The sequence below is a fragment of the Mastomys coucha genome, unplaced genomic scaffold (assembly GCF_008632895.1).
Source record: "Mastomys coucha isolate ucsf_1 unplaced genomic scaffold, UCSF_Mcou_1 pScaffold1, whole genome shotgun sequence".
NCBI lineage: Eukaryota > Metazoa > Chordata > Mammalia > Rodentia > Muridae > Mastomys > Mastomys coucha.
In genome coordinates, this window is record NW_022196891.1 from 71646804 (window position 1) to 71671973 (window position 25170).

At 40.6% G+C, this 25170-nt stretch overlaps 1 protein-coding gene across 1 annotated transcript in view; it reads left to right on the forward strand.

The window, feature by feature from the left end:
* Window positions 1–25170, forward strand: part of Fmn2 (formin 2) — a 334557-nt gene that overhangs the window by 8914 nt on the left and 300473 nt on the right. Inside the window, exon 2 of the mRNA XM_031379313.1 lies at window positions 24448–24614. Within this exon, the coding sequence (XP_031235173.1) occupies window positions 24448–24614 (167 nt within the window). The remainder of the gene's footprint in view (window positions 1–24447; window positions 24615–25170) is intronic.

The following is a 25170-nucleotide window of genomic DNA, read 5'->3' on the forward strand; positions in this document are numbered from 1 at the left end:
ATATATATATATATACATATTAATTTTAATGTGTGCATGTGTGCATGCAAGTGCTCGCTCCATGTCACACATGTAAAGGTCAGAGGACAACTTGCCGAGTCAGTTCTTTTCCCCCATGTACTTCTCTTCGATAAAAGTCTGTGCTTTAGACCTGGCAGCAAACACTCGTACCTACTGTGCCATATTGCAAGCTCTATACACATATACATACACATACACATACACATACACATACACATACACATACACACACACACATACACATACACACACACATACACACACACACACATACACATACATATACACATACTCATACACATACACATATACATACACATACTCAATACATATATGTTTTGGGATAAGAGTACTGAGATTCAAAGTCAGGGCCTCGCATATGCCAAGTAGGCCTCACATATGCTAAGATTTCAAATGGCTGGCCTGCCATTCTGTAAAGATAAAACACAAAGAAGACAAAGGTTCACAGGTTTAAAAAAAAAACAAAAACAAAAACAAAAAAAACCTTATTGGTCTTAAATTATTGTAGTATGGTTTGATCCCATTATAAAACAATAGACTTTTACAGGATCCCTCTATCTTCTCTACCTGAGCTCTACCACCAAGCTGCACCTCTATCCTTCAATACATACCTAATGAAGAATGACTGAAATTTTAAGGCTAGGGAAAATATTTCAGGTGGTAAAGTGTCTGATACAAAGGCATGAGAAACTGAGTTTTATTCACAGAGCCCACATTTAAAAAGCCAGGTGTGGTAACACATTTGAAATTCTAGATCTGAAAAGGCACAGACATAGAGATCCTTAGGGAGGGCAATCTAGCCTAATTGGGGAGTTATTATACCAGGAAAGACCCTGATTGGTTAGTAGTTGTAGAATGATGCCACTGTTGATCTCTGGCCTACACATACACACACACACACACACACACACACACACACACACACACACACACACACTTGTGTACACCATCCCACAAGATAAAGGGAATGGGTAAACTTTTATTTCCATTCATTTTAACTTCTGTATGAGAAATAGTAATAGAATTCAGCATTAAGGACTGTTAAGGAGAAATAAAGCTTTATCTGTGACTTAATATTCGATATAAATTTGCCAAATGTAAAAGCTCTATGGCGCATTTTACTTTTATTTAATTTCTGTTTATGTAAACTTCTTCATGTGTTTATGTGAATATGTAGGCATGTGCCCTTACAGATCAGAAGTGGATGTTGGATGCCCCGGAGCTGGAGTTCCAGGCACTTATGAGTTGCCAAATGTGGCTTCTGGGAACTGTACTTTAGTCCCTCTACAAGAGCAGTAAGCATTCTCAACTGCTGAGTTATCCCTCCAGTTCCTACAAGGCTCAAAAAATAAATATTAAAATATAAACAATGGAAAATATAATTTCTAATCAATTAGAATAATTCAAAGCAGTTACTAAAATCTATAAGATCAAATAACACTTATTGGATGCCACAAGAGGATGCCAACTATGACAGGCAATTATTATCCCTTTGATACCTGTTCCACTGTTGGTGAGAAAGAGAAAATGGATGACTTACTCCTTTACAAAGATGAGCTTGGAAGTGTTAGCTGATCAGGAAAATGCCTGCTATTCCTCAGTAGTCCTGTCAGGTTACAGCATGCTATGGAATCCCTGGAAACTTTGTTAATGGATGTTAGAGCAGGGCGGGGATAACTGCAGATCTTGTATATTCAGCAAGAATGAGATTCACAGCTTGAGAAAAATCTACCCTTTAGTGTGTTGGAGTGCTATGCTGAAAATTTTCACACTGCCTAATTGGGTCTCTTTATATATCAAGGAGAAAGGTCCTTTGTGTCATTTTCATCATTGCTTTAAGTGACCAGGATGGAAACAAATATTTATCAGCCATCCACCACAGGGCTATGGCAGAAGTAGTCAGTCAACAGTTTCCCTTTTCAACTTTTCTACCTTTTTCCTGTTTCTTCCCTCTCTTCCTCCCTCCTTCGCTCTTCCCCACTTCCCTCCCCTTTCCCTCCCTCCGTCCCCCCTTCTCTCCCTCCCTTCTTTCCTTCCTCTTTCTTCCTTCTCCTCTCTTCCTAATAGTCTGTTTTCTCAGTTAACCAAAGCAAAAGCAGGATGAAAGGATGTTGCCCAATGGTAACATTTGCTAGCATACATGAGGTGTTAAGTTTGACCTCAGGCATACCTTAGTCCTCTAGGACACAGGGGAAGAAAAGAGCAGTGGAGGCCATCTTGTTGGGATGTAGTTTACTCCGGTTTGTTAACCCTATGATTATTTAGAACGGGTCTAGCAGTAGCCTCTGAAGTCAGACATCTCATAGACACAGTTTGTTGTAGGTTTTCCAGTGTTAGAGCTGAAGAGAATCCTTATGCCCAGGGGGTCCATTTACATGGGATCCTAATAGCTTAGGATGAGAGTCCTGATGTTTAGACTTAGAAGGTGGTGACTGATTTTCATTTTTATATTTATGTGTTTATGTGCGTCTGTGTGTATGGGCTCACAGAGGCCCAAAAGAGGCCTCGGATGTCTTGCAGCTGGAGCTATAGGCAGGGTGAGCTGCCCCAAGTGGGTGCTGGGAACTGAACTTTCATCCAGTGCAAAACCAGCAAGTGCTCTTAACTGCTGAGCTATCACTTTAAGATTTCAAATGGCTGGCTGCCATTATCTAGCATGAATGTAGGACCCTGTGTTTTTGCGCATTGAGTTTAACCATTGTATGTGGTAGATGATATTGCTTTGTGGGAACATGAAAAGTCGTGTTGTATAATGTTTGACCAAACTTAAATCCATGTGTCTTTCTAATGTGGGCCCAGGCTCCCTGAGCAAAACCATTTAGATCTACCACCAGCATGTGACTCATCTCCTACTGAGTGGATTCCAGGCTCTGCCGTTTTTTTTTCCTTGTCCTCTGACTTGCCCAATAAGAGGAGTGTGTTAAACCTTTACTTCAGCATACTTGGTGTATTGGTTTCTGTTGCTTTAGTTTTACCCATCTGTGAGACGTGCTTGTTCAACAATTTCAGGGCTCTGTGGTAGTCTCTTTCTAAGTCGGTATCAACATAGCCCCCACCCCAAATGGGGTCTCACTATGTAGCCTTGAACTAACTATGTGGACTAGGTGATCTCATATCCACAGAGACCTACCTGCTTCTGTGTGAGTGCTGAGATTAAGATCCACACCACAGTATCTGGCTCTGAAATTAAAGTTCTGTAGAGATAAAACACAAAAAAGACAAAGGCTCATAGGTTTTAAAAAAAAAAACCCAAAACAAAAAACCTTATTGGACTTAAACTATTGTAGTGTGGTTTGATCCCATTATAAAACAACGGACTTTTAAAGGATCCTATGTAAAAGCAGCCAAACACACTGTTGGACTGCTTTGGAAGTCGTAAGTCACTTCATTGTTAAGATACACGTTTTCTCTCTGAAACAGTAACAGATGGAATGACAATGAAGATCATCTTTTGCAACTGATGCATAAGCTTAGGAATTCTTCCCCCCCCCGCACCCCCCCCCAGTCCAACGCCTGCGCAGTTGGAGATAGTCACTGACACGTGCTCTCCGTGGGAGGTATTGCGTTTTACAGCAACCAAGCTGTCCTGCGAGGCATTTATGCCTTCCTGTCTGCACAGTGCTACTTCGGTTAAATGGCTGGGAGGATGCTAGCTGGCCGTGAAACATCCTGCCTGTTTATTTTTGGATATCGAATTGGATGTCCTATTTTTAGGAAAAAAAAAATCCAGAAGTTTGTTGAGTATGTCAGGGTCAGCGTCTTCCAAGGAGGGATGGATGGAACAGTCAGAACTGTCATGATTGTGAGAGAGAGAGAGAGAGAGAGAGAGAGAGAGAGAGAGAGAGACAGAGACAGACAGAGACAGAGACAGAGACAGAGACAGAGAGACAGACAGACAGCTGGGCTGTAAAAGGTGACACAAGTGAGAAGGTATCCGAGGAACCTTAGTTTCTGGCTTGCATTTGTTATTTCTTGAACAGGCTTTCTTTGATTATGACTGTTTTCCCTGTCCTTTGTCTTGTGATAGCAAAGGGTAGGTGTATGGATTCCCGTTTAGTTTCAAGATGCGCCACTGAGTTTTGCCCCCAATTTCCTTTTGTAAATCTCCCCTGGGCTACTTTCTCAACTTTAGTGGAGAATAGACTCCCAGATCTGAGTCATTCGTTGATGTTTCTCTCCTGGGCACTAGTCACCTCTCACTTTTAAACATCACAAGTCTCTGAGTGTCCCAGTCTAAGACCACACTTTTCTTCTCTACCTCCCGAACATTTTCTGCTGGGTCCCCTCACCAACGGACTGCTGTCTTGTCTGCCCTTATTCCTTCATTCCTTAAACCTTCTATAATCCATTAACCTTTCCATGAAAAATACCTCTTTAAACAGTCTTCTACTTTACATTAATTTGTATCTACTTTTTTCAAGTTCCTATCAGAATCACGGGTTTCTCTGCCCTTTCCTATTCAAAGTCTGGCAGGTCCCACAAGGGCATGAGAGCCAACTATTTAAGTATACACATTTGAGGTCTGGAAGTGTGACTCGGTATTAGGACATGTTCAGCACCTATGAATCTCTGAGTTAACATAGTACAGTAGAATACACTTTAACATTGGCAAGTCTCAAGATAGAAACATTTTACTCATCACATTTTATCCCAGGGATAGAGTTTAAAATCATATGTGTGTACCTATGTATTATACATGTTTCATATCATATTGGCAAAAAGAAAAACCCTCGGCAAATTTCACAGGCCTTCGGCAGAAAAGGAGAAGAATTCACAGAGTAGCCCTGCAGATAAAAGGCAGTTTACAACTTGTTGGTAGGGGATATAGAAGTGACATACAGAAATAGCCTGATGTGCTACTTTTATGCAGATGCCTTATCTGGTCATTTTGACAATACATAGCCTATAATTGTCTACATTGTCAGCCTGTATGGCTAGGGGAAGACTTCATTACAAGGAACTCTTGTTAGGTTTTCAGTTTGTTTGCCTGCTAGATTACCTTGCATTTCTCCACATGTGGAAGCTGCTTTAGGATGACTTTACTGTAAAGATATGCAGGTTATTATGCAGTGCACTATGCATGTGATGTGTAATAAGCATCATATGCAGTTTGACAGGTTAATGCTTTTTAGCCCCATCCCTCTGTTGCTTGGTGTTATCCATCTTCCTACCCCAAATGCTCTAGTCATTTAAAGATGGCTCATGTTCTCTTCCTTCATTCTAGGTAGAGATGACACTATTTCAGGGGAAGAATCTAGTGGGTCATATTTCTTACATCAGAATACATCACCAGATAAACCCTTCATTTTAAAAAAAAAATGGGCTTAATATTTCTGTTTAGATGAAGCATCCCCTGAACTTCCTAAGGGTTAGACAGGGCCGGAGACGCCATTCTCCTTTCTCCTGTGGCCCTAGTGTTCCTCTAGAGTTCTGAGTGACAGCTCTGGTGCATTCCCTAGGTTAAGCCTTTGTGCAGTGAGGATCTCCAGTCCTCACATCTTTGGTGACTACAGAGAACACTGGTGAATACCATACTGGGGGCTGTGTGAGAATCCCTCTGTCACGTATAACAAGGAGTGAGACTGCTTGGCCATACAGGAATGGCACACATCATTTGCCCAGGTATCATTAGCTTAACCCTTTTTGACTTTAGATGAGTAGTCATGGGATAGCTTTTTCCTTAGTTAATGTCTTAGTCAGGGTTTCTATTCCTGTACAAACATCATGACCAAGAAGCAAGTTGGGGACTAAAGGGTTTATTTAGCTTACTTCCACATTGCTGTTGGTCACCAAAGGAAGTCAGGACTGGAACTCAAGCAGGTCAGGAAGCAGGAGCTGATGCAGAGGCCATGGAGGGATGTTCCTTACTGGCTTGCTTTCCCTGGCTTGCTCAGCCTGCTCTCTTATAGAACCCAAGACTTCCATCTACAAGGGGCCCTACCCCCTTGATCACTAATTGAGAAAATGCCCCACAACTGGATCTCATGGAGGCACTTCCCCAAATGAAGCTCCCTTCTCTGTGATAACTTCAGCCTGGGTCAAGTTGGCACACAAAACCAGCCAGTACAGTTAACATTTTTAATTTTATAGAGTTGAGTGTGAAAACTTTACAAATCAATAAAAACATTACATACCCAAATTAACCCAAACTCTAACTTTAATACACATCCTGTTTTTACTTAATTATACTTGCCCGCCAACAGAGTCTAAGTGTTCCCTCCTGAGTTCGTTTCTTCTCTGATGTTGTCATGATTCCATGCTTATTGCCAACTTTCGGAAGAAAGGATTGATTTTGGCCTATCCTTCCACAGTTATAGAGTCTGTCCTGGCAGCAGTCAGGGATACTGGCAGAAACAGGAAGCTGGCTGATCACATTTTTATTTACACAGGTGCAGAGACAGAGGGGAAGAGAGAAGGGGAGAGAGAAAAAGAGAGAAAGAGAAAGAGAGAGAGAGAGACAGACAGACAGACAGAGACAGAGACAGAGAAACAGGAAGTGGGGAGACGCCATCAGCTCTCAAAGCTTACCATCAGTGATATTGTCCTCACCTCCTGAAGGTTCTATAACCTCTCCAAACAGTACAGGAAGATTGAAGCCAAGTGTCCCAGTCCGTGAGCCTACAGAGACACTTCTTTTAAACCACCACACCCCCCAACGTGTGTCCTCACCAATGTTCATTAGATTTTTTTTTTTTAATAGTAACCCTGCTGTCTGTGGTGTGGACAGAATCTTCTATTTTTATTTTTATTTTTTATTAATTAATTAAATGTTTTACACTCCATATGTTATCTCTTCCCATCCACCCTCTGACTGTTCCACGTCCCATACCTCCGCCCCACCCACCTGTCTCCACATGGATGTCCCCAACCCCCACCCTACCTGACCTCTAAACTCCATCAGAGGTGCATCATCTCTGATTGAACACAGACCCAGCAGTATGCTGTATGTGTGTTGGGGGCCTCATATCAGCTGGTGTATTCTGCCTGTTTGGTGGGCCAATGCTTGAGAGATCTTGGGGGTCCAGATTAATTGAGACTGCTGGTCCTTAATATAGTTTTTATTTGTATGTCTCTGAATGGTTCTGCAAAAATTTTTGTTGGTTAGCTATTTGTATTTCTTTTCTGTCTTAAAGGTTTATTTATTTTTATGTGAATAAGCGTTTTGCTTGCATGGTTCCCCAAACGTTCAGAAGAGGGTGCTCAGTTCTTTGGAACTAGAGTTGCAAATGGCTGGAGGCTACCATGTGGGTGCTAGAAATGGAACCTAGGTCCTCTGCAAGAGCAAGTGCTTTCAGCCTCCAGGCCTTCTCTTCAGCCCCTGTATTTTGTTTCTCAAAACATATATACTCAGTGCATTTGCCCCTTTCGGGTTAGATTATTAGTTCATTTCATGTTTGTGCCTCATTTATTTTGGATATTAGTCTCTTGTCAGATGACCAGCCGACAGAATTTCCTTCATCATCATGCCCCAGTATCCTCCTCCCTCTGCCTCTCCCATGTTAGGATTAGAAGTGTGTGCCATTGAGCTCTGCTTTTTACTTAGGTTGTCAGGGGTGCCCTCTTAGGTCTTCAGGCTCACCAGGCAGGTATTTTTCTGACTGAACCATCTCCCATTTCCACAGTTTTGGATCTATTTGCATTGATTTTTCTGTAGGACAAAATGGGGATTTGGTTCCATTCTTCTACAGGGGCTATACAGTTTTCCCATTCCCATTTGTTAAAAGGTTAGTCTTTTCTCCAGCCAAACTTTTATTTTATTAATATCTATCTATCTATCTATCTATCTATCTATCTATCTATCTATCTATCTATCTATCTATCTGGTTATTTAGGTTTCTTGAGACAGGGTTTCTCTGTGCAACAGCTCTGGCTGTCCTGAAACTTGCTTTGTAGACTAGGCTGGCCTCAAATGCACCACCACACCTTGCTCCAGTCAAACTTGTAAACATTTTGTTGAGCATCATGTGTCTGTGGCTACGTGTGAGTTCAGGACTTAGATTAGTGGAAACTGCTGCTTGTTTTGTGGCCTGGTCCAACACGGCAGCTTTTTTGAATATTATTTCTATTGAGATCATAGACCCTTTTCATCTAGTCTTTCCATGGACTTCTAAACCAAGTCACAGCCTATTGAGAACCCCTTCCTATTTAGAAGACTCATCATGGATTCAGTTTGCGTGATTATCAACCTTGACATGCAGGAGCAGGTTTAATTAGCAAATATATCTTCCTTCTTTCTCCTCTTAAATTTCTGTGATTAATTTATACTTTGTGCTATTTTCACATGTGAGAAAAATCTCTTCCTCCAGACTTGCAAAACTTCTCATCTCCTAATTTTATCACCCTGCCCTTAACTTCTTTGATTTAAAATCCCCCTGAGTGTTTCAGGTGTGATGTGTAGATTCACTGTTTTATTTTTGTTTTTTTTTTTTTTTATTTTTGTATTTTGTTGTATTTACTTATTTTTTTCTTCACGTGGAAAGCCTGATTTTTCCAGATTCACTTGCTAAATAGCCAATTGCTTGACCTTTGACACCACATTTTATATCACATATCTTTGTAATCTATGTATCTATCTGTTTCTGAGGTTTCTATTTTTTGCTTCTATGCGTTTCCCTATTTTAGCAAGTGCCATATGGCTTGTATAAATGTGACTGTGCAGAATGTCTGATTCCTCAGCCTAGAGACATATCTGCTTTTCCCAGTGTTGACCATCTGGCTGGCTGTAGGCTCTAAATATTGGTCCATGTGAATCCGAACAGGTGATTGCAATTCTGACTTAAAGTTGTGTGTGTGTGTGTGTGTGTGTGTGTGTGTGTGTAATCAAGAGTCACCCTAGTAAATGTCAGTTTCAACTTATTAATTCTGCCAACCCATGAGCATAGAATGCCTTCCCATTTTCTGTTGTATTCTTCAAGAATCTGCAGTTTTCATTGTCCTGTTCATTCCTAGGTGTTACATTTTCCCAGGCTAGTGCAATTTTTTTTTCTTCTTCCTGATTCAGAAAGTTTGTTATGCAGAGAAGCGTCTTGAGTTCTCTGTGCTGATTTTGTAGCCTGTTTTGTTGCTGAAATGTTTTACAGACTTGAGGATATGTTTGAGTCTTTACAGTATAGGCTCATGTCACCTGCAAATAGGAACAACTTGACTTCTACCTTTTGTACTTGCATCACATTATTTCTTTTTCTTGCCTTATTGCTTTCGCTGGCACATCAAAGATTACATTAGTAAAACAGAGAGAGCCTGAGCATACTGACTGGTTCCTCATCTCAGAGAACTAGCTTTCATGAATTCCTCCATTTAGTCTAACACTGGCTCTACGTGGATGCAGAGAAATAATTCCTTCCTGGCTTGCTTTCTTCAGTGCTTTCTTTTCAGGAATGGATGATGAACTTCATCAGAAGAAATTTCTGAATCTACTGAGATCATCGTGTGATTTCTGTCCCTTGGTCCACTTAGGTGCTTTATCACTCTTACTTGGTATGTTGAATTGCCCTTGCATTCCTGAAACCAAGTCAACCTAATGCTAGCATAAGACATTTGAAATGTGCGGTTGAATTTGGTTTACTAATATTTAATTAAGTTTTAGCCACATTCCCATGGTTCATCGAGAAAATTGTTTTATAGTTCTCTTTATCCTTTTTATTGACTGATTGTTTATACATAGTAGCGAGGGTTTTTTGTTTTTGTTTTTGTTTTTTTGTTTTGTTTTTTGTTTTGTTTTTGCCCAGACAGAATTTCTCTGTATAGCTCTGGCTGTCCTGGAAATCACTTTGTAGACCAGGCTGGCCTTGAACTCAGAAATTTGCCTGCTTCTGCCTCTCAAGTGTTGGAATTAAAGGCATGCACCACCACTGCCTGGCTCATAGTAACAAGTTTTATCTGGTTTACTATAGACACAATCTTGGCTTTGAAAGAGGGTTTTGATAGATTCTTTCCCCTTTTATTTTATGAACTATATTTGAGGCCAAACATTTTAATTTTTATTTAACCTCTGGTAGAATCTATCTGACTTAAGGCTGTACCTTTGTCTTTGAGATTCCTCATGAATTTAGGATTTCTCTTCCTTGGGTAGTTTGGCTAAGGGTTTGTGGATCTTGTTGCCCTTTCAAAGACCCAACTCTTGGTTCCATTGATTCTTTGTGTTATTTTAGTTTCATTAACTTATGTGAAATGTTTACAGTTTTTTTCTAATATCTAGTTTTTTTCTTGTCTTTTTAAAATCTTGAGATACATATTAATTTACATTGGATAATAACAATTTTTTAATGTAAATATTCATAGCCATAAACTTCATTGCTTTTGTTGTGTTTCTAATGTTCTTATGCTTTCATTTTCATTTGACTCTAAGAATTTTATATTTTCTACCTTAACTTTTTTTCTTAAATGGCACACTGATCATTGAAAAGTCTACTATCCTGGGCCTGTTGGATGGCGCAGTTGGGAAAGGCACTTACCGTCAAGCCCAATGACCCAAGTTTGATCCCTGAGATCCCATGATAGAAACAGAGAATGGGCTTCTACAAGCTGCCCTCTGACCTCCTCACATGCTCCTTAGCATATGTGCCTCCACATACACCAAGTAAATTGAAGTAAAATGTTACAGAAAGGAGTAGATTCCTCTGCCAGATTCGTAGCTCACACTTGTGATCCTTATCATTCAGAAGGCTGAAGCAGAAGGATCACACTGTGCCTGAGGCTATTTGGGGCTGTCTAGTGAGTTAGTTCCTCCTGGCCACAGAAGAAGAGACCCTGTCTAGAATGAAGTGCACTCTTCAATCTCCCTGTATTTATGGAACTTCTTTTTGTAAACAAACAAACAGACAGACAAAAAACACCCCTTTTATTATTATATCTACATGTGGGTATAGATATATCTGTGTATACAAGTGCACATAGAGGCCAGGCAAAGATTTTGGACTCCCCAGAGCTGAAGTTACAGGCAGTTGTGAGCCATTCAATGTGAGTCCTCGAACTCTAGTACTCCACGTGACCAGGAAACACTCTTAACCCCTGGGCTGTCCCCCAGCCCCTGTTTGTATTTCTTCATATAGATGTTCTGATAAACTATGCTTTTTTTTTTCTCGATTTGATCCTAGAGAGCAGTTGGTTCTAGCGGTTTTTCATACCCTTGCTTCTCTTAATTGGCATCTCACCCTGGAGGTCTTCTCACTCCCTCCTACCCCCATCCCCTTTTGAACCACCTTTTCTGCCCGTGCAGAGAGGAGGTTCCTCTAACGTAACGTTCTTGACCTTCCTATTGCTGTGACATTTTAATACAGTTCTTCAGGATGTGCCGACCCCCAACCATAAAATTATTTCATGCTACTTTATAACTGTAATTTTGCTACTGTTATGAATCATAACGTCAGTATATGATATTCAGGATATCTGATATGAGACTCCCCCCAAAGGGGCCATGACCCAAACATTAAGAGCAGCTCTCTATTGTCATGTGTTCTATTAAAACAACAGCAACCAAAATAAAGCAGATAAGTGAAGGCTAATCTGGCCTGGTGATTGCCCATCGGCAGTCCCAGCACTCAGAAGGCTGAGGACAGAAGGCCATGAATTCAAGTACCAGTGGCTGTAAACTAGTTTAGCCAGGAGAGAAAAGGAAAGAGACAAGAGTTAACTGGATTACTCAAGGCTAGTGGAAGCCAGATAAACAAGAAACTCCTATTGTCACCATGGGGAGAGCACTAGGAAGGAAAGATCCAGAGACTTTTGGCTCTGTGTGCTCCAGTTAAGAGCCCATGCCCTGCGTCTTGACTATAAGACTGTGGCTCTTGTGTGGCCTGAGTGTGTTCTCATTGGTTAAGCCAAGCAGCATGCCGTCTTCCTGACTGTCCGCTGGGACTGCATGGTCCTTAACACACAGTAGGTTCTTCAGGATCTGACTGTGTCTAGTTTTCAACCTCTTCCTCTCCTGAGTCCCACTGAAGGCATTTCACGACTTGATCGATTTTTTATAACTGGTTTTAAACAAACTGCTTTCAAATCTGTTCTTCCTTGGGCTCTGGTCACTTGACCGAGGTTGCAAGCCTCTGCAGGGTGCACGGACCACATGGTCTCTTTCTTTTAGATTTTACTGCAGAACTTTTGTCAAAAGCTTTCCCCGGAGCCGTTGGCTGACTCAGAAGCAGAAGGTCCCTGGAATAAGAATGAGGGTAGCAAAGCTGATATCCAGCTTGGGCATTGCTGCTGCCCAGTCTTATGATGCTGGCAGATGCAGGAAACCTCTCATTGCTTAGCTAGCTCTTTGAAACTGTGATGATAATGCCTGCTCTGCAGGATGTGGCTCCGGGGCTAAGTACCCTGTTTAGCATGCCCTGGGTTTAGCTTGCCTAATCCTCAATACCAACTTAAAAAAAAAAATAAATCCTTGTTCTGCCTGTTTTTTAAGATACTGACAGATGTCAAACGTTTTTGATCCCAAGTAGGTCTGTCCACAAGAAGGCTTTCCGGAGGCTGTGGTGCCTGGATGTGCTAAAAAGCACTCCAGAGGTTGAGGATTGGAGATTGCTTGAGGGTTTGCATTCATTAATGATGCTGTTGACACAATCCCTCTAGGCTCCGCCCAACATCTGCCTAGCAACAGCTTGCATCTCTGTCCTCCAGGTATTAGCAGGTAATAAGCACTACAGAGTGTGTCCATAGTACCTCACCCCTTCCTTTCTCTCTGACTCCCCCTATGTTTCTCTCTTCCGGTTCTCTCTCTGCCCCTCTCCTTCCCTCTCCACCCCACACATCCCCGGCCAGACTCTCCTCTTTTTCTCTTCCTCTCTCTTTTTCTGTCCTTCGTCATCCCCCTTTCTCTGCCTCTACCCCTTTCTCCAGGTCCCCTTTTCTTCCCCAAATAAACTTTTTTTTTCTGTACTAGACCAGTCTCATGATGGTAATTCTTCAGGAGAATGCCTTGGCCAGGATGCCAAAGTCCTTTCTCCCATTGCATTATGCCACTCCATTTCATAAAACACAACAGATCTCTTTTCTCAAGGGTCTGTGTGTGTTTGTGTTTGTGTGTGTGCGTCTGCAGTTTACATGGTTGCTGGTCCAGGGCCTAGTAGCTCTCCAGTGCTGAGATGGGGATTTTGACTCTCCCTCACAGAGGAGGATTAGTACCTTCCTGGTGATGATAAATAGTTCTTTCTTCTTTTTCCCTAGCAGCTGTTCCTGTGTTTATCTAGCTCTTTGAGTTTTGTTTATTGAGGTAAGAGGAACATTTGAAGCTAGTGCTTGAAAGTAAAGTTAATTCTATACACATAAACTTGTGTTTGTTGCCATATAAAGCTGTGTGTGGAGAGGGAAGGAGGGAGGGAAGGCTGGGAGAGAGAGAAGCTGGCGGAGGGGGGAAGGGGGAGAGAGATAGAGATAGAGAGGGGAGAGAGAGAGAGAGAGAGAGAGAGAGAGAGAGAGAGAGAGAGAGAGAGAGAGAGAGAGAGAGAGAGAGAGAGAGAGAGAGACAGAGAGAGACAGAGAGAGACAGAGAGAGACAGACAGACAGACAGACAGACAGGGGGAGGGAGAGAATGAGGGCTAGAGAGGGGGAGGGAGAGAGAGAGAGGGAGAGAATGAGAGAGGGGGGAGGGAGAGAATCAGCTAGAGTCACTGAGGGACATTAATGGATAGTGAGTCTCCAGGCTGTCATCAAATGAATTGTTTTCAACATGGGTTTAATAAATATAGTTGAATAAATAATGTATGATTTTTTTAATTAAAAAATTAACCTGAAGTTAGGATTTCTATCAAGCAGGTCCTGTGTGCTCTTGGTTGCTTTAGTTTTAGTTTAGCTTTGTTTCCTTTTTAAAGACAATGTCTTGCTAAGTACCACAGGCTTTCTTGGCACTCACTATGCACCCCAGGCTATGTCTTACTCCTAGGATGACAGGCATGACAGGCATGTGTCATCATGTCTCCCATAAGCAAGCTCTTAAACATTGCTTCTTAAATTAAAGTTTACTAGATGTAAAAGTAGACGAAGATAATTTAATCTGTGCTTTTTTGTTTATATTTTTTCAAATGAATTTTACAATAAGTTGATAATCTCCTTCCTTTACATTGAGCCAAATACTTATTGACCACATTTACCGGGACAAAGTATACGATTTGTATCTTTTAAAAAATAACTATTTTTTGTGTGTATGAGTATTTTGTTTTAGTGTATGGATGTATGTGTACCATATGTATGTCAATGCTCTTTGAGGCTATAATAGGGTATTAGATATCCTGGAACTAGAGTTACATATGGATGGCTGTGAGCTGCCATGGAATGCTGGGAGCTGAACCAAGGTTTTCTGTAAGAGCTGTGAGTGGTCTTAATCACTGAGCCATTTATCCATCCTTAGCAAAAAAAAAAAAATTAATAGTAGTAGTAGTAGTAGTAGTAGTAGTAGTAGTAGTAGTAGAAGAAGAAGAAGAAGAAGAAGAAGAAGAAGAAGAAGAAGAAGAAGAAGAAGAAGAAGAAGAGGAAGATACTATTTACTTGGTATTGTTTCAATCTCTTTATCAAGGTTATTAATGAAAGGGATGGCTATTTACAGTTTGATGATGAGAAAACTGGGCTAGGGTTGTAACCTAGGATTAGAAGAGGGGTAGCCTAGCATTCTACAGACCTTTGGCTAGCACTGCGGGCTTTGCAGTTGCTTTGGCAGAGGCAGCTTCTCTACCATCCCTCCTCGATAGACTGTTGCCCCCTGCAATGCTGTGTATATTGCCCATTCAATGGATGTGCCTATGGCTAGTTGGTTTGTTGTTTTACAGTCAACTAAAAATTTCCAGCACAGTCACATCTGCCTGCAATTCTAGCATTTAAGGGGCTAAGGCAGGGGGATAGCCACAAGTTTGATACTAGCTTAATCTGCATACTGAGTTCCGGGCTAGTGAACACTTCACAGTGAGAAACTCACTATCTCAGGAAAACGCAAATTGGACCCATAAAATGGTTTAGTGGGTAAAGGTGTGAGCCATTGAGTCAGACAGAATTTGATCTTTAGGGCACAGTTTGTAGTAGTTGAGAACTGACTGTCCACGTGCACTGTGGCAATGTATAGTTGTATGCGAGCGTGCATGCATGTTTGCATTCTCGAGTACGAACACTCACTCAAATGAATAAATAAGTGTAATGAAATTTAAAATACCCTTTAAAACAAAATTCAAATGAGTGTATTTTTATTGTTGGACACTTTAGATTTGTCTTGTTACTAAGGTGCCACTAATCCATACACTATTGTTTCAGAGTTTATGCTAAATGTTCTACATATATTTTCTCATCTAATACTCTTACTAATCTTATGATAGATACATCATTCTTAAATTAGACATTTGTGGTTGCTGAGTTGACTCCTTAAATTTCCCCTGGCCATAGTATGGATGACACTTCTGGGTTTCAGGCTGTTTTAGGTTTAGAAATACCACAAAAAGAACTTAGTAAGGGCACTGGTGGCATGAGGTTTTTTTTTTTTTTTTTTTTTTTTTGAGTTCTCATCATCTTCGCAAGTCTTCCCTCTTAAATACACCCGTCACTGTTTTCAATACCTGTCTTTACCTTGTGTCTAGTTATAGTTATGCTTATGCATATATGACTAGTGCGGCAATCATCAAGTGTAACTTTAATTTTTTCAATGCCTATTTTTAATGATTGTTCTTAAATGCTTTATCCTCTCTTTGAGCCCACCACCCACCAGAGGTAGTGGGAAAGAAAGGCTGGGGGGAAGTGAACCTGTTTAGAAAGGTTCTTTGGAACAGCTCCTCATCCGTGTTGTCTGGAAATCGGCAGTTCAGTTCCCAGGTCAACTGTGGCAGCTGTATCAGCCGTCGCATTCGGTAGGGTTAGGATAGCTAACAAAAATCAACAGCAGTGGTATGACCTGACCGAGAGAGCCAGGCCTCGCTCACCTTGGGCATAAGTGAGCCAGAGGAACCAGCGGGAATGCATGAAGCTCTCTGGCTGTGCTGCTCTCAAAGAAGTGAAGACCAGCAAAGACAAGAGACCGGCAAGCATGGGACAGCTAGCTCTATAAACAAGCCTAGCCCAGCCCCTTTCCCTGTCAGTCGAGTTCTTTTCATACTCTCTCCATACATCATGTGCCCTCCACTCCTCCACCGTTCTTGCCTCAACATGAGTGTCTGTCTCAGCTGACATTGCTCTGCCAATCAGTCCAAGTCTGCAAAGTGTCAAGAAACAACATCACATCACCAGAAGTTTTTTTTGGTTTTTTTTGTTTGTTTGTTTTTTGGTTTTTTTTTCTTTTTTGACTTGTTTCTCTCTATGGAGTCCTGAGAAATGGAGCTCAATGATGCAATGTATAGTGGACCAATACATGTATGTTGTTAGCAAGAATCTTTCATCACATGTCTTTCACCTGCTTGGTTTAGCAGAACTTCCTTTCTCCTGTGTCTGCTTCAGGAATACTTCTTTCATGAATTTACCTTAGTCTTTCATCTGTATCTCCTTCAATGAAATGGTCCTTCACGTTTCCTTAGCAAATTATCATCCAATACAACTGACTTTCCAAAGAACCCTTAAGTTTCCACTTAAGTCAATGAAGGCTGCACAATTTTATTAAAAGGAGTACATGTACGTTCACAGAATTGTAAGAGAGACTATGAAAGAGTCATGTCTGTAGCATTTGTCAGAAGATATAAGTATATTTGTAGGGAATCCAGAAGAGGGAATTTGAGGAAAAGTGGCCAGCAAAGCAGAGAAAATGAGAGACACACTCATGAGGAGCAAGTGGAAGAAGCAATGTCATTGGTTGTGTTTTATTCTGAGTGTGAAATATACACTCATGTTCATGTGCTGTTTGTACTATTTTGGGTCATGACAGAAACCTTAGTAGGTGGGGTATAGCTGGAGATGGCCTCAAGGGGTTGTCTTGTGTCTGAAGTTTTCCTCTCTGCATTCCACTCACTATTAGTGAATTGTCACACCATATGATTCATCTACTATAATCTTGTGATGAATCCCACTTCTGGAGTCACTCATGAACTATGGACTGTAACAGGGAGCTAAAACTAATAAGTCTTTCATTTAAGTTGGTTTCCACAAGTGCTTGGTAAAACAGTGGAAAGTCTGACTTAAAGGAACTACATTGCTTACCAGTTTCAATTTCTTAGCCTAGTTGGAAGGCAGAATGTGTTGAGCCAGGAGTAAAATGATATAGCCAATAACTATCCTTAGGCTTATGTTTCCCAAACCTAGTTTAAACTCTTTAACCTCCCTTCTAGCCCGTCACTCACCAGAGGTAGTGGAGAGAAAAGGTTAATAGGGAAAAAAAGGATGCAGACCTGTTTAAAAATAGTTCTTTGTGGTGATCCCAGTCTTTTACTGTCAGGATAACAGCAGTTCCAATCACATGAATCAGCAGTGGTAGCTCAATCTATCTGAAAACCCCATTCCCTAATCAGCAACAGCAGTTCATTCCAGAAGAAATTGTGAAGCTCTGTCAGTAGGCCCAAGTCCACATAGATGTCAAGAACCTAGCAGAACACTACCAGAAGTTCTTTGGTACATTTCTCTCTATAAAGTCACTCCAAATGATGATCAAGGAAGAAGGCAAGGCATTCCAATGCCACAGCATCAGCAAAGCCCAATAAAGATCAGCAAAGAGTGGCAAGGTAAACCAATGCCACAGAGCATTGTCCACTGTCTGTTGGGTTATATTTATACCCTTTCCGAACATCGTGTGCTGTCTTAAGCGTCTGGCTTAGCAAAACATCACATACCCTTTGTCCAGGCAGCTTCCAGCCAAACACCACATGTCTGTTCTCAGCAAAATGTTCTCCCACATGTCTGCTTCAGCAAAAACATCCTGACATAAGACAGTTTCCAGAAAAACATTTTATGACACAACTGAGTCTCCAAAGTAAGCAGAAATTTTCACTTCACTGTCCATAATTCTAGCTAGTAGTTCTTTTGTACATATAAGAATTTCCCTGTCTCCTCCTCCCCCACACCCCATCCAGCTAAAATGCAATAGTAACTGGAAATAAAGAGTGTTGTAGGTTTAGATGATATTTATTAGGGTATTTATTTATTTATTTATTTGTTGGTTGCTTCTGGGGTCAAGCCTAGATTTTTATACATACTTTGTTAGCCATCTATCAGTGAACTATATCCCCAGTCTGGACTTTCTATGGAAAATGGCAGTTAAAGGATGTTTTACTTGTCGAATCACAGGGCTGAAGAGGAAATGTTAAAAGGTTAAAGGAGAATAGGAAGAATCAGAGTAGTAGATGGCCCAGTGGCATGAACTTTCAAAATAGCTTATGCTTTTGAAGGATACTAAATCATTTGAAAATATTTGTTAAGTTCAAGGACAACAATACCCACCTACTTTCTTGCCCCTTAAATATGTATGAATTGAAGTAAGATGCCTTCTTCTGAGAAGATGTCAGGATAGGGAGGTCCTCTAGGGGCAGCCAAAATACCATTGTTAGAACAGGTAGAGCATTTCTCTGGGCATAGTTCTCAACCTATGGCCTTAGAGTATTTGTTTAGAAACATTTCTTTGATGTTACAACAGGGATGCTTGTGCTACTGGCATCTAGTGATAATGACCCTGGTTGCTGCTCCAGGAATGGGCCAGCCACCTCACTCACAACATCAATTTATTTATTTATTTATTTATTTATTTATTTATCTATTTATTTATTTTTCTTTTGAAAGTTTATTGATTTTTTTGGATGTACATATTCACAAATGTAGTACATATTGATAGGGTATTTTTTGTCATATTCTTTAAAATTTATAAAATATTATAACAATAAGATGAGTATTATAAAAGTTGTTTGATATAAAACCACAACCAATTTAACAGTCTTATGTAGATGCTCGTCTATAGCAATAGTGAAAATACATTTTTCTTAATATAAATTTTAAATAACTCCAAACATATTAACTGTATACTTCAAAACAATACATCACTACTAATATTTTCTTAAATGAACATAAATATATAAAGTCTTTTTGTTTGTTTTGTACTTAGTAGAGTTTAAAATCTTGGCTCTTACTGTGGTACAAGCCCAAAATAAGAACAATTTTTATACATTGGGTTTCATTGTAATAAGGCTGTACTTCAATGACCCTCACATCACCAAAGGATTTTACCTCCATCGTAGCTAAGCTGAAAGCTGATAGTTCTGCTGCACCAAGAAATGAATTGTAGGCTCGATTTTTGGATACAGATTTCCTGCTATGGTCAAAACTATTTGACTTGAGTGAGTGACTTCATTCTCAGTCCACAGAGAACAGGTTACATTATTTTAAGAAATGGACAACACCAAATTATTACAGACAGGATTTAAATAGTTCCCAGCTGAACTGAAGTTCCCAGCCAAAAGGAACACTGTGTTATAGATTAGACAAGGCTGACTCACTGATTGTGTTTAACCTAATATCCCTGTGATGATGACCAGCCCAAAGGCTAAGAATGTTATTAGTCAGATGTCATTATATCATATGAGGTCTAGAATAGATTTTCTTGCTTGGCTGCAACCTGCCTACCTTATAGTCTCACTAACGTAGGTTTATTGTTGTTATTTTTTTATTGCTTTCTGTTTGTTTGTTTTGATTGGATTTTTTTTTTTTAATCTGGAGACAGTCTCACTGTGTGGTATGGCCTGGTACTTGCCAATGTAGACTAGGCTGCATTGGAACTCACAGAGTTCCACCTGTTTCTTTCTCTTGGGGGCTAGGGTTAAAGATGTGTGCCATAACCCCCGGTAATACCAATATATATTTTTAAGTGCCTTCATTTATGATTTTCTTTGTTTTGTTACTGTAAAATCTTCTTCAAATTATTAACATGTTGGAACATGGTATATGGGTAATCGGAATCTGTTGGAACATAATCACTCATAACTGCCCCAGAGTAAGCTATCTCTTGTTCTTGTCATTGATGCCGTGGTTTGCATGAATATGTATCATAGATGGGAAATTATAGATAAAAGACTTAGGGTTCCCATCATAGATCCAGAATTGAGGGTTTTAGTGCCTTTTCTTGTACTCTCTTCAATTATTGGTAATATTTGGGCTCTGCTAAGGTCACTCAGACACCAAGTCCTATTTCCCTGCTTTCTGTTGTCATTGTTGCTTCACAGTGTCTGAGTCGTACAAAAGAACCACAGTCATTTTAGAGCTGGTTTCAACCACTTTGTATCCTGTGCACAATGGGTGTGCTCTGATAATTAACCACTTGAGATTTGGGTTGCAGTTTCCTAGGTAGTAATTCTAGTTAGGTACAGATCATCTTCAGTTCTGTAGAGAAAAAGAACCTTTCATTTAATTTAAAATGCATTGGGAGATCAAAGAATGTCCTAATGACTGAGAGAAGACAGAATAAACATTATTTTTGCTTGTGTTGTTGTGCCGCATTTTGAAGACACAGTTTGAGATTAGTTTTGTTTAATAGACAGAAATAGAAAAGGCATAAGAATTTATGTCTACTGTTTTTGACAGAATTTTTTGTGATGATTGATGGTTGAAATTTAGTATGAGACTCTGTAGCTCAGTGGTAAGGGGCCTTCTCTACCTCATGGGAGGCCTTGGGTTGACTTAAAAAACACACAGCAACCAATACGAAATTTACTTCTCATACCCAATGTATAGATTGGAGTCTAGTTTTGGAAAACTCTGAGCTAAGAATGAATGTTATATTTTCAAAGGTATTTTCAAACATCCAAACAGGCAAGAATAGATAACAGCAACTCATGCTGCCCCAAACCCACAGAAATTGAGTATTGGGTTCCTTATAGAATGAATTGATTGGAGCAGCCTTGTTGCTGGCCTGTCTCTCAGGACTCTTCTTGGCCGCCTGGTTCTTTTCAACACTGTTGAGAGAATTCAGATGATACATACAAATAACAGGATAGAATTTAATGCAGAAGAAGGTACCCCACACTCACCACTCTTGGCAGATGGCTGGAGAGTCCATTGTGTTAATGTGCATCTTGAGTAGAAACGATTTCTTCTTTCCCCTAGGTTCTTGCTTTCTTTTAAGACAGGGTCTTATGTAGACCAGGCTGGCCTTGAACTTGCTTTGAACCAAGGACAGCTCTGAATGTCTGATTCTTCTACCTTTCAATGCTGGGATTACAGACACGTTGCACCATGCCTCATTTTGCTGTGTGCTGTTTCTAAAGCCCCTAAAATACGCAGGTTTTCCCAAGGGATGGTTTCTTGGCCAGGTGAGGTCAATTTGAATTGATTGTTAAGGAGAGGACAGTACCAGAAAGCCCTGAGATAGAAAGAAAGTGTTCTTATAAGGTTTAGATAGTTATTAGCTGATGATATACAGTTCAGAATAGCATGTCTGAACCCAAGCCACTAGATATTAGTAAAGCCTCCTCCATTTGGCCAATAATCATTATCCTGCATTTTTATATTTTGGTTTTATAAGCTGGCTGGCAATTAGGAGAGAAAAGTCCATCCTTGGTGACCTCTAAGTCCTCTACTATCTAACTGGTTACTCTAATGGGACTGGCATTTCATTTCTGGAATTAAAGTCTGGCTGCTGAAGTTGAGAGACAAAGTGTTGAGGCAACAGAAGTGACTGAATTTAAAAAGTGGGCTCCGAAAGGGGAAAGGGATCTTTTCTGTGCCAAAGTTCTTAACGGGGAGGACTGTCCAGGAGTTGGTGTGGTTGGAAGGTCTTTTTCAGTTGACCCCCATGTGCCTTTGTTAGAAGACTACAAAGGACTACCACCTCTGCTCTGCTCCCACTTTGCATTTTTCTTTAGATGTATTTATTAATTTTCCAATCAATGTGTATGCTCTGTGCTCATCAGTGACCAATATATGCTGTTTAACCATAAAACTTTAGAAAGGAGTGAGTACTTCAGAGGGCACCAGGTGCTATGGGTTATAAATAAAGCAAGACCATTTAGCAGTTAATGTCTTTAGTATTAAGGTGAAGCCTCTCTTTCAAATTTAGAATGCCAAGCAATAGAGAGGTGATGCCTTAAAGAATTACAGTAAGGCGGAAGGGCAAAAGAAAGTGTGTGTGTGTGTGTGTGTGTGTGTGTGTGTGTGTGTGTAATTCTTTTCTATATTCTGGCTAGAATATGAATAAATATCCTCATTCAGTAGCATCGTAATATTTGATATATTCCCCAAATATTTTTCTTTCCCTCTCTAAAAATTATCCTATTTTCAATCTGTGTACTCTCAGGAAATATATCACTTAAGTGAAGGATTAGACATTAAAAACAATACACAATCCTTTAAGTAAAAAAAAGTTACGTTAAAGAGTTCATAAAGGGATCTACAGTGGTTTAGAAAGGGCTCAGAGCGGTTTTTCAGGATGCTTGACTTTGGTTTAAAGTTGAAAGATGAACTCATGAGAGGGAGAAATCATAGGAATCAAGAATAGCGGATAGTTGTGATGTGGAAGGGCTTTAGTGTGTGGATGTAGAAAAAACGTTATGCCGATTTCTGAATTTCTGAGTGTTGGAATACTAGTAGTTTGTATCAGATTTTGATCTGAACTGGGTCCCACAGTTTTACTTTTTCCCCCAGAATTGTAGAACCTAGAACAAGACCATGCACCCATTAGGCATCTAGGGAAACTGTTCCTTTTGGCTAAGATTAGAAATGAGAGATAGAGTTTCAAGTTACATTCTCAAACCATGGGAGAAAAGTTTTAGTTAAGGTTGTGAAAGATGTGAGGGGGAGGCATGGGCAAATAAAGAGAGCAGATTCACATCTTTTATGAGTCTTGTTAGAAGTTTACCAGGAGTTGGGTGTTAACTCTTTTCTCTTTATAGTATTTTCATTCATTGCCATGACATTTGTCAACTGTCATTCCATTAGAGGGTGTGCCATTTAGCATGGGAGTATGAAAAGTTTGAGGTAGTCTGGCACTTAGGCCGTGATCTTCAGTCCAACCAGTTTTACATCCACCTAAAGAGGAACTTCTGGTCGACCTGTCCTCAATAATACATAAGATTACATACATACATAACACCTAATAATACATAAGTGTAGGACAGAAATTCAGCCAGCTCACCAGAACAGTACCCTAGGTAGTCACTAAAAATATATTAGTGACTAGATCCTTGACTCTTATATCTGTCTATCTTTAGAATCAAACAATGACTAGTGGAGTAGAGGTGCCCAAGGTTCCCATCACTCTGTTCTTCCAAGATGATTCTAAGCCATAAGAAAGGTTGAGACATGCACCAGCATGTCTTCTACGGTCTTGTCTCCCATCAACTGGCAACAGCTTTTAGGTTCTCGGTGGGGGATGGGGTGCCCCTCCTTTTTCAGTACAACAGTCCTTTACTCCCATGCCTAGAAGACATGATTTTCCCTGGTCCTCCAGATCTCTGACTTTCACATTCCTTCTGCCCTCTTTTTTGGTGTTCTCCACCAAAGTCTTTCAGGGAGGAGTTATAATATAGATGTCCAGTTTATTTCCGAGCAGTCCACAGACATTTATTCTCTATACCTTGATTTTTGTCTGCCTTGATGTCTGTGGAACCTTCCTCTCTGCTGTATCCTCCCTTCTAAATGATTCTTCTTTGGAGAACCAAGAAAATATTTAAATTTAGATGTTCAATACAAAGTTGTTTCTTGTGTTAAACATTATTTGGACTTTTACTTTATTTTATTATGTATATGGGTGTTTTGCCTGTATGTATGTTCGTCACATATATGTGGTGCCTGCAGAGTCCAGAAGAGGATCCCTTGTAACTAGAGCCATAGATGAATGTGGGCTACCATGTAGATTTTATAGAACCAGGGTCCTCTGTAAAAGGAGCAAATTCTCTTAACGGCTGAGCCGTCTTTTCAGACCCCACACATAGCTGTTTCTATGGAGCAACTGAAAACATTTAAATCTTTTTCTTCTTCAGGATGACTTTTATTTCCTGGCCAGCTTTCTTGCCTGTTTTATGGCCAGATACCTTTGTCTGTGCCTCACTCTCTCCCTTTCCCTGGTGCTGGGTCTGAGAAAGTGAATGTCAGTTAGTCTCTGACATTTCTAGGCCCCAAATGGTGGGCAGTTTGAGTAACTGCTTCCTCAAAGAATACTCTGAAGGCAGGGAAGAACAAAAACAAAAACAAAAACAAAAACAAAAAAACCCCACAAAAACAAAACGGAGAATTGCTTAATTAAATCCCAAAGGGGTGGAGGTTCTTTTCAGATGGGGAACGTATAGTCAGTCAGTAACAGAGACCATTCTCTTTTGAGGTAAGATGCCGTTTGGGAGCCTGGGAGAACAAACCCTCCTGCCTTTTCCTATGTGGTATCTGGCTTGACATTGCAGTTCTGTTCATTGGCCTCCTTTCTGCACACAAATAGCCTTGGAGACCGTTGCCCACTAGTGATGTTTACTATCCTCTCTGGAGAGTTCTGAGCCAGGTGATCTGCCAGCCTCCCTCTAATGACTGTGTTTCATATGCAGGGCGAACACTGTTGGAGAAGCTGTTTAGCCAGCAGGAAAACGGGCCTCCAGAAGAAGCAGAGAAGTTCTGCTCCCGGATCATTGCCATGGGCCTTCTACTTCCTTTTAGTGACTGCTTCAGGGAACCGTGTAATCAGAACGCTGGGTCGAGTTCAGCTCCATTTGATGTAAGTAGGAGAATCCACTTCTGTCTGGAGGGTGGACTGCAGTTGGAGTAGCAGCTGTGATGTGTGTCTGCCCAATCACCCTGCAATTTAAAAAACAACACGTGACGCAAGCTTCCTCCCCTGGGCCACTCCAGGGAGCAGATTGTCTTTTTCTATATTTTTCTTTGGACTAGGGCATTCACTGTAGTTGGCAAACCTCCTTTTTCAAAAACAAAACAAAACAAAGAAACAAAAGGGAGCCTAATCCCTTAGTTTTCTAGCCTGCTTTAATCAGGCTAATTAAGATCATTCAGAATTTTTCTTTCTGGTAGAGACTGAACATACGTAGGTACATGGTTCTCTCTGAACCATACCTCCCACATCAGTATTTCTGTGCTGGTCACACAGACATTCCTTCAGAAGCAGTACCAAAGGGCAAATATACTAGTCCCAGTGGGTCACAGGTTTCCATGGGCACTAGAATGCTATGTGAGTGTTTTCCCAGCTCATTTGTGCACTAAACATTGGCAAGAGGAAGCAACAGCATCTGCCCTTACCCGGGGCCCCCACTCGGCAA